The sequence below is a fragment of the Melozone crissalis genome, unplaced genomic scaffold, assembly GCF_028551555.1.
Source record: "Melozone crissalis strain CALT ecotype California unplaced genomic scaffold, PUWL_Pcris_2 ptg000017l_1, whole genome shotgun sequence".
In the NCBI taxonomy this organism is placed as follows: domain Eukaryota; kingdom Metazoa; phylum Chordata; class Aves; order Passeriformes; family Passerellidae; genus Melozone; species Melozone crissalis.
The window spans coordinates 2,432,813-2,442,870 of NW_026535795.1; the positions used below are offsets into that span (position 1 = coordinate 2,432,813).

Sequence of the window (10,058 nt, forward strand, 5' to 3'; positions counted from 1 at the left end):
TCGACACCACTGCAATAACCTTGTCGGATCATTAAGTAAATTACACCTTAAACATTGGTAGCTTACAAGTTGTAATCAGTAATTCAAACTCTTGACAATTATGCAAATTGAAACCTCGGCTGCGCTCGGACTTTCTCGCTTTCGCTGCCAGGACTTTTTCCCGAGTTTATTTCACCCAAAACCACGGCCGGCCGTGGGGGCGGCGCAGTGCGGGGTTCAGCAGAGCCCATACCCGCGTGGGGGAGCGGGGAAAACACGGCTCTGCGCCCCAAATCCGCGCAGAGCGGGGGAGCCGCGGCCAGCCCGGGGTGCCCACGCGTGCCCCCGTCGCTCCCCACGGCAGCGCCCCCGGCCCGCAGGCGCGGAGGGGCGCGGGCTCCGCGCTGCCCGCCCGCCCTGCGCGGCCGCGGAAGGAGTGGCTTGGGGCTGCGCGCTCCCTCCTGAGTGGCTGGCGGCCGCGGCGCCCGAGCCATCCCTGGGGAGGAGTTAGGATAATCCTATTGCCATTAAGGGCGTCTGGGCAGGGAAAAGAAGCCCGAGTGACCACGAGCAGCGCGGAGGGTTAGTCCGTCCGCTGCCTTCATGCCTGCCAACTGAGCTCCGTCCGGGGCGCCGCTGCTCTCGCCCAGCGCCGGCGTGGATTTACCGCCCGTGGCGGGGGCCGAGCTGTTCTGTCCGCGGCACCGCGCACCTGGTCCGGACGCTGGACGCCATGTTGTGGAAACTAGCAGATAATGTCAAGTACGAAGAGGACTGCGAGGTGAGAGGCTGCGCGGAGGGGTGGCCGCCGGGGGACGGGGGTGCAGCCGGGGCAGCGCGGGGCTCCGCCGCCCCCGGCCCCCTCGCTGCCAGTCCCGCCGCCTCCCCGCCGGAGCGGCAGCGCTCCCTGCCCCAACAGCCCGCTTGGCTTTTTTCCTTTTTCCTTTGGAGGTGCGAATTTTTATTTTCGCATTTTTATATTTTTCTATTTTTCTTTACCGAGTCTTTTGAACTCTTGAATTGAATGGGTCCCAGCTGGGAGAACCGGGCTCGCATCCCGCATGGAGCAGTTCCCGCACCCCGGAGCCGGGGGACTGTGGGAGCGGAGCGCACCGCAGGGATGCGGAGGGGCCGGCAGGTAGCAGCTGCTGAGCCGGGCAGGGCGAGCCCTTCCTTCCTTCCTTCCCACGTTTTTCCTCCCCGCGAGCAGCTCCCACCCGCCTCGAGGTGCTCCCGGGTTTTGATCTCTCCGAACTCGTCTGTGCCCCCCCGGCTCCGCCTGCTCGGCTCCTACAGATTAGCCGCAGCGCCCGCTTCACGCTCCATTGGGACCCCATTCACCTCTTATTAACTAGCCCTGTTATTTTAATGACCGTGAAGCCAGAAGCTGCTAAATCCCTGGATCAGCTCAATGTAGACATTTCAGCTCTGAGCGCTGGGATTGGAAATGGGGCAGGAGCGGCGATGGCACGGCTGGAGGCAGCACCGCGCTCCCTCCCGGCGGGCAGAGCCGGCAGCCCCGGCCCGGGCGCCCCTCGGGGTGTGGAGGATGGCAGGGCCGGGGGTCCCCATCGCTCCGAGCCCCCCTGGCCCCGCCGAGGCAGCGCGGCGGAAACGCGGCTGCGCCTCCGATTTGAATTTTTGTGATTTTAATGATTCCCCTGCTGACTCGCACAAGCGGGAGAAGGGTTGCTCTGGTGTAGTTGCGATGAGGAGAGCAGCAGCGAGACCTGCTTTGTAACCTCCTCCCTGGGAGCGGGGCCGATTCCTTCCGCGAAGCGCCTTAAAAACCCCAAACTCTGGGCAGCAGCGGGGCGGCTCTCGCTCTCCTCTCTCCTCTCTCCTTCCCAAGCGCCACCACCCGCGGCCGCCGCGTCCCCTGACCCTGCTGACGGCCACCGCGCTGTCCCCCGCCCCTGTGTGCTTTCCAGGACCGGCACGATGGCAGCAGCAACGGGAACCCGCGGCTGCCGCACCTCTCCGCCGTCAGCCAGCACCTGTACAGCCCGGCCCCGCCGCTCTCGCACTCGGGCGCCTCCGACTTCCAGCCGCCCTACTTCCCCCCGCCCTACCAGCCGCTGCCTTACTCGCAGTCCAGCGACCCCTACTCGCACCTCGGGGACCCCTTCTCCATCAACCCGCTGCACCAGCCGCCGCCGCCGCCGCCCAGCCAGCAGCAGAGCGCTTGGCCGAACCGGCAGAGCCAGGAGGCGGCGGCGCTGGCCCCGCACGGGCGCCCCGGGCTGGTGCCGCACCTCTCGGCGCTGGAGAGCGGCTCCGCCGGCAGCCGCCGCGACACTTTCCGCCGCTCCGAGCTGCTGCTGCCCCACGGGCACGGCCTGGACGCCTCGGCGCTGGCCGACAACCTGGGCCTGCACGACATGGCCCACCAGATGGAGGAGGTGCAGGTAAGGAGAGCCCGGAGCCCCCTCGGCAAAGCGGGGCAGGCGCCGTGTCCTCCCGCACATCCCATCCCCGTCCGTGCAGAGAAATCCGCGTTTTGTCCCCTTCGCCCCTCGGGGTGCGGGTGCGCGGGGAGGGAATGGGTTTCCCTAAACCCTCTCGGCTCTTCCAGGTGCGAAACTTTCTCTCCCTTTCTCTTTCCAGAATGTGGAAGATCAACACTTACTAATGCATGACCAGACAGTCATTAGAAAAGGTCAGTAAGGTGGCACCGCAGTTTTACTTTCCCTTGCCAATAGTTAAAAGTTTCATGACGCGCCGGTGAAGTGACGCCCTGTTATTTTTATAAAGAACGATCCTTTGGGATCGGGAGGGCGGAGGAGTTTTTATTCCACTCTTTGTCGCTGGATTTTTCTGATGCTGTCCGAGGGACAAACTGCCCTGGAGTGTGAGACACGACTGTCCCCCCTCGTGTGCTCTTGTGCTGTGGCTTTAATCGGAACCAGGACCTTGAACCGATTTTAATCTTTCCTGAAGTACGTGTGTGTAAAGTGACACGGGGCTTTTCTTTTGTTTGTTGGTTTAAAATTTTTTTGTTGCTGATAGCACTCGAAGATAGTTTTTTTTTTTTCCCCCAATTTTTTTTAACCTCTTTACAAGACCTGAGAAAATACCGAGTTCACTGGCAGAAGACTGTTTGGCTTTATCTTAATCGAAATTGGTTTGTAGCCGAGGTTTTGAGGAAGGAGGAAGACGTATTGACTCAATTTACAGTAATTTAGGTTTTTTTTTCCTTGGTTTTGTTTTTAAACAAATTTGTGCTTGAAAAAAAAAAATCAGAAGTTTCCTCTGAAGACTTCAAACAAATACCTAACTGAGGAAAAGCAGAAGTGTGTGTCAGAGCGCTGATTGCTGCCTTTAGCTCATGGGAGAATAATTTTGCTGTCAGATGCACCACTGACAAATCTTCCCCCTCCGGGAGTGGGGCCGACCTCGGCTCTTTAACCCTTTCAGCAGCAGAACCGGGCGGATTCGCGAGGGGATGGAAAAGCCGGATCTGCGGTTTGCTCCTTCCAAAGCCTTTGTTGTCCCTCCTCACCCAAAGGCTGAAGCTCCTAACGAGGAGCAGCTCCTTTACTTTCGGTTCTCCCCTGGGCTGCGTCCCTCCCTGTTGTGCTGCTCTCTGGTAGGAATTTGTTTGGGATTAAATTCCAAGGGCGGTTTCTCAAATCTGCGTGTGCGAGGTGGAAGATGAAGCCCAGCAGGAGCCGGGAGGTTTCTCCCTGCCCTGGCTCGGGAAGAGTTTTGGCAGTAGCTGGAGGATGCTAATTTGGAGTGTGTTGGCATCGTGGAGTTTTTGTGAGCGCGACTTTGCTACCTTGCAGCCTGCTGGTGTGGGGTTTGTGTGCCTTGAGCAGCATTCTTGGCTGTGTTCGGCAATCCGGTGGCAAAATCCAGCTGGCCAGGAATAGTTTTGGGGCCATTTGGGTGGATGGATGTTGGGAATGGGGACAGTGACGTGAGCATTTAACCCCAAACAAAATCTTCTCTCCCGGTTTGTTTTTGTAGAAAAAAACGCACTTGCCACTCTCTATTTAATTTCCCCTTTTATAAAAATCTCTGTTTTCCCTCCTCCACCCTCAGGTCCCATCTCCCTAACGAAGAACAGCGCTCTGAGCCTGCCCTGCCAGAAGGATGGCTTGCTCGGGGTGGTGATCAACCCCAACGAGGTGTTCTGCTCCGTGCCGGGCCGCCTGTCCCTGCTCAGCTCCACGTCCAAGTACAAAGTGACGGTGGCAGAGGTGCAGAGGCGGCTCTCGCCCCCGGAGTGTCTCAATGCCTCCCTGCTAGGAGGAGTCCTGCGAAGGTAGGACGCACCCTCCCTGCCCTGACAGCCTCCCCCCCCCATGCCCTGTTTGTGTTTGTATTGTGTGGAAGGTTGGATGGACCCTGCCTGCCCTGCCAGCCTCCCCCCCGTGCCCTGTTTGTATTTGTATTTTTCTTGTTTTACTGTGTGTGGAAAGTAGGATGGACCCCCCCTGCCCTGCCAGCCTCCTCCTGTGCTCTATTTGTATTTGTATTTTCCTTGTTTTGCCTGTGTGGAAGGTTGGATGGACCCTGCCTGCCCTGCCAGCCTCCCCCTGTGCCCTGTCTGTATTTTTATTTTCCTTGTTTTGCTGTGTGTGGAAGGTAGGATGGAGCATCCCTGCCCTGCCAGCCTCCCCCTGTGCCCTGTCTGTATTTGTATTTTCCTTGTTTTGCTGTGTGTGGAAGGTAGGATGGAGCATCCCTGCCCTGCCAGCCTCCCCCTGTGCCCTGTCTGTATTTGTATTTTCCTTGTTTTGCTGTGTGTGGAAGGTTGGATGGAGCCTCCCTGCCCTGCCAGCCTCTCACCCCTCTGCTCGTGTTTGTATTTTCCCTGTTTTGCTGTGTGTGAGCAGCACAGCCACACCAGCACAGCCACAGAGCCTCTCAGGCAGCTCCTGATTTTTTTCAGCAGCCCAACAACGACGCTGAATCCTAATAGGCTTTGGAAATAAAAACTTCTTTGCACTTCTGCTGCCTCTGGAGAAGTGCTATTAACAGCTCTGACAGCGATTCTCATTCTCTGTTTAGAGCTGAGGGTTTTGTCTCAAAACCAGCACGTGGAACTGTCTCTGATTCTCAAAACCCTGTGGAATTATTTTTTTTATTAAATCGCGTGGTCCTGATTAATCATTACAAGGACATTTTCCGCATCCTTTTCTGCATACACTTAATTTGGCTTGTGATCGTTCTACAACTGTTGGTTTCAGTGGTGCACTTTGAAATATTTTGATTTTGACCTGCTGTGTTTCATCCTGGCTGGATTGGAGTAGAGCATTTAAAAAGTAGGTCACTTGAAAAGAGCCTGTTTTTTATCTGCTCCCCACCCCAGTAGAACCCTATTGAATGTCAGTAACTGGAATTTCTCATCTTAAAAAGAAGCGTTCCCTGAAGATAAATAAGGCCAATTTTTTTTCCTCTTTAATTACAGAGCCAAATCTAAAAATGGTGGCAGATCATTAAGGGAGAAACTGGATAAAATTGGCTTGAATCTTCCTGCTGGCAGAAGGAAAGCTGCAAATGTGACACTATTGACATCTTTGGTGGAAGGTCAGTCCCCGAGTGTGTCTTACAAATAAACTTTCTCCCCTTGTGCACAGCTTTTATCCTCTGGACAAAGCATGGGAAGGTTAGAAAGTCCCTGAAATGAATATGGGGGTTTTTGTTTGTTTTGAAGTGAGCGTGGTGGGGATGTTGCAGCACCCAAGGAGGGGCTGTGCTGCTCTCTCATCCAAACCCAGCCGAACTGCAGGGATGCAGAATTCCTGCCGGCCAGGATGATGGGGCACCTTTGCCCACTCTGTCTCCCGAGGGATGTTTTGGGTTTCAAAAGGGGTGAAACTCGTGGCATTGCTGGGTTTGGTTTCTTGTTGGGAAACCCGGGGACTCTGGGGCAGCTGAGTGCAGCCCTGCCCCACCTCAGCGGTGTCCTCAGAAGCTTTGCTAATAAACAAGCTTATAAAGTGAGATTTATAGCTTTGGGCTTCCTGCTAGGAAACTGGAGCCCCTTTAATGTGGGCCATGCTCTGTGGACCCTCTGTCAGTGAGGCTGACCTGAAGGGTGTGTATAAATGTGTGTATAAACGTGTGTGTGTGTGTGGTTTACATTTGGTGTTCCTGTTCCAAGCAGCTCCTGGTAGTGGCACAGTTTAATAGGAATACAGGCAGCAACTGAAATGGGAAGAGTGAAAAATGATCTAACAATACCTTCCTGCTGTTTATAATGCAGCAAGTTGCTTTTAAAAGCTTTGCTTGGGAGTTTTGGAGAGCTGATGTGTGTGCACATGCACATTGCACTGATCGCACCAATCTTTTATTTTAGTTGTTTTAATGAAAAAAAAGTGACCTGGTTATACACCTTGCAGTTTGGTTTTCTGTCTGAAAATTCTTATGAAAAAATATTTCAAAAGCATACTAAACTGAAAACTTTTATTATAGTGTGAGATTTATTTGGCAGATATTTAAAAATATCAGTGGACAATTTAATCTTGACTGAATTGAGTCCTTTGCTGTGCAGTTATTCTGGATAGAGGCAGGAACTTTTCTTTCTAGTACTAAAGCAAGAGAATTCTTTTTTGTAGCAGTCACCCTGTAAATTTCTTTTTTCTCGATACAAACTTACAAAGAAACAGATCCATCAATTAAAATATCGTAGCAAGTGACAGAATGGTGCTGCTTTCCAAAACAGAAATACACTTCCGAAATCCACAATGTTTTTCCCTTTTCCCTTAACGTCCCTGCATTCCTTACAATAAATGATATTTTAGCATTTACCAAGCCCTCCCTTTCACCCCCCCAGGTGAAGCTGTGCATCTTGCTCGTGACTTTGGCTACGTGTGTGAGACAGAATTTCCTTCCAAAGCAGTGGCTGAGTATTTAACCAGACCACACATGGGCCGCAACGAGATGGCAAACAGGAAGAACATGCTGCTTGCTGCAAAGTAAGCTTCCAGCTTGGATTTTATTTCTTCTCCCCTTTTTGAACGTGTTTTTGTCTGACTCTGACTGTCTGCGACTGGGGGACAGCTTGGCGGATTTTTGTGTGTAATTTTAATTAGGAAGATGAAGCAATTCTTTTTATTTGGTTTTGGTTTGAATTCAGCTGTGGCAGCAGTTTTATTTCAGTCTCAACCAATAATAAGGGGTAACAATCCTGTAGGTAACTAAAGCAGTTTGGACCAGTTCTGTTCAGCTGCAGTAAAAACTTCAGGAAAAATGCTACACCAGGACAGCCCTAAGGAAAAGGTGACCCTAAGGAAAAGGTGTCTCTTGCAGCAGTTTTATTTTAGTCTGAAGCAATAATAAGGGTAACAGTTCTGTAGGTAACTAAAGTAGTTCGGACCAGTTCTGTTCAAATGCAGTGAAAGCTTCAGGAAAAATCCTAAACCAGGAGAGCCCTAAGGACAAGGTGACCCTAAGGACAAAGGGACCTTAAGGAAAAGGTGACCCTAAGGACAAAGGGACCTTAAGGACAAGGTGTCCCTAGGTGTGGCAGGGCCAGGAGTGGAGCAGGGGAAGCTCAGCCCCTCTGTGCTCCCTTTGGCAGCTCCTGGCTTCCCGTGGCACTCAGGAGCTGCTGGAGAGTCCCTTTCTCCCTGTTATGGCTGGAGATGTTTGTAGTTCACTGGAAGCATCCTTTGGAGGTGTGGAAAGTCCCTGTGCTCCAATAAATCCCTGTCACAGGCCTGGGGAAGGAGGGAGCTTTGTTCTGGCTGTGCTGCAGACCCTCGTGCCTGTGAGAAACCCTGTCCTGAGCAGGTCCCTGGGCTGAGTTAAGCTTATCTAAAACTGGTGTTTGTAGAGCTCACCTTTTCCCCTTTCCCTTGCTGAGCTCCTCTCCCAGGCTCAGGTTTGGCAGAGCTTTGGTTTGTTCTGCTCTGGGGTGGTTTCTGGTCTGGGGTGGATGGAATTCCCTGCTTTTGGCAGCACCCTCATTCTGCAGAGGGGCTGAGAAAAACCTGCCTGAACTGCTGAGAAAGGTGCCCTGGCTTTGTGCTCACATCAGGAGTGCAAAACACACTCCTGGTGTTGAATCCATTCAGCCTTCTTTTAAAAAAGATTTTTTTGTTACAATAGTATCTCTCTCAAAAATTTACAAATCTAGAAATCTAGTCTCCCTTGCCTATAGTTTAAACATTGTGCTAATTTTTCCCGAGCACTCCTCCTGCCCTTGAGTATTTTCCTTATTGGCATTGTTACTGGCACTCATAAAAATCCCCTGGAAGATGTTTGTGATTGAGAAATTCTGATAAAGTGATGATTCTGTTAAGATTGCTCAGCTCCTGTGAAATCCCTTCAAGGGGACAGATTTACAAGCAGCAAACAACATATGCTGGAGCATTATTAAGCACTCATGTTTTGCCGGGCATATGTGTGAGTGTTTGCAGGATCAGGGCCTCGGCCTCCCTGCATATACATGGAATATACGCAACTAAATTAAATCTCCTCTTCAGCTGCTCCAGCTGGGAAAGTTCTCAGAGGAACCAGCACTGAATTCCCACCCCAAATCTGCAGCAAACGATGCAGAGCCAGGCAGGCACCAGAGGTGCAGAGTTTATTTTGCAGAGTGTTTTTGTGATGGGGATGCAGCAGAAGGTTCGTCAGGAAGTGGTGCTAATAAACCAAAACCTGGAAATCCAATCCAGTTTGAACGCGATGCTAATTGGTTTTTTTTGTGTGTTAAATTTAGACGCTGCATTTCTCCTAGTTCCCGCCACAAATGCCGAACGTTCGATGCAGATCTCTTTGTTATTTCAGTTTATTTGTGATCTCTTTGTTATTTCAGTTTATTTGTGATTCACTCTCTGTGTCTAAGGATATTGCAGCTTCGTTCACGTATTTATTTGGGTTTGTTTCCGCGGTGTAAAGCGTGAGCCCCTTGTGTGTTGCAGGCAGATCTGTAAGGAATTCACAGACCTCCTCACTCAGGACAGAACCCCCCTCGGAAACACGCGGCCCAGCCCCATCTTGGACCCTGGCATCCAGGGCTGTTTGACTCATTTCAGCCTGATCACACACGGCTTTGGGAGCGCTGCCATCTGCGCTGCCATGACATCCGTGCAGAACTACCTAAACGAGGCGTTAAAAATAGCAGACAAATCCTACATGAACGCTGGCGACCAGAGCCCCGCAGAGACCAACAAAACCATCGACAAAATGGACAAGCACAGGAAGTGAGAGGAAAACCAGACTCTGCCCTTCCTCCTGCACAGACTCTCATCTTCTTGCCAGGGGGAACATAGAGATTTGGGTGGTTTTATTTTTTATTTTTTGTTTTTGGTTTTTTTTTTTTTTTTACGAAACAAGGGGAAAAAGGGGAGGAAAATAAAAATCATTCAGGATCTTCTTCACTCCTGCTGGATCCGTGGGACACAAGTGTTGCTAAAAGCTGCAGTATCCCTGTTGTGTGGAGCAATTGCCTGGAGATGAGTACTCGGGACAAGTGTATTGAATCCTTTGCTGTTACAGTGGTGCTATAAAGGGGGGGTTGATGGAATTATCCACAGAGATTTATTTAGATTCCTTTTCTACATCTCAGTATCTCGTGGCTGACCAGCTTCATGTGTAGTTTTTAAGAGACAGATTTTAGATGGAAGCCTGTTCTGCTCTCTGATACAATTTCAGGGTTCATTCTCTCAAAACACAACAGTAACAATAAAACAGTATTAAGCAGTGGTATAGAGATTTATGTACATTAAAATCTTTTTTATAAACACCTGAAAATAGTAAGATTATTCTGTGGGGTTGTTTTTTTAAATCCGTTTAGTTTCTTTATTTTCTTTTTTTTTTGTTCTCTTTTACTTTTTTTTTTTCCTTTATTTTCAGATTAACACAGAGTACTAAAATCCTACTAGACTTCAGATGGCATTTGACATGCTAATTTTTTACAGAAATATTCAGGCTTTTAAAAGCTGCAGCAATGTTGGCTGCAGTTTATATTATCTTGGTATTTTTTTAATGAGGACTAGTTCAAAATGAAAATACTTTTAGAAAATTCACTTTCTGTGTCTAAGGATATTGCAGCTTTATTCACATATTTATATTGTCTTGTTTTTAAATCTGGGGGGGAAACTTGAAAGAATAGGCACATA

The 10,058-nt window shown here is 50.6% G+C and overlaps 1 protein-coding gene across 1 annotated transcript; it reads left to right on the forward strand.

The window, feature by feature from the left end:
- The first annotated feature begins 684 nt into the window (after positions 1–684).
- Positions 685–9,521, forward strand: TFAP2C (transcription factor AP-2 gamma). The gene is made up of 7 exons (XM_054274640.1): positions 685–760; positions 1,911–2,387; positions 2,587–2,638; positions 4,027–4,249; positions 5,399–5,517; positions 6,767–6,908; positions 8,859–9,521. The coding sequence occupies exons 1-7, from the start codon at positions 713–715 to the stop codon at positions 9,142–9,144; spliced, it is 1,347 nt and encodes a 448-aa protein (XP_054130615.1). The 5' UTR covers positions 685–712; the 3' UTR covers positions 9,145–9,521.
- The last annotated feature ends 537 nt before the right edge of the window (positions 9,522–10,058 follow it).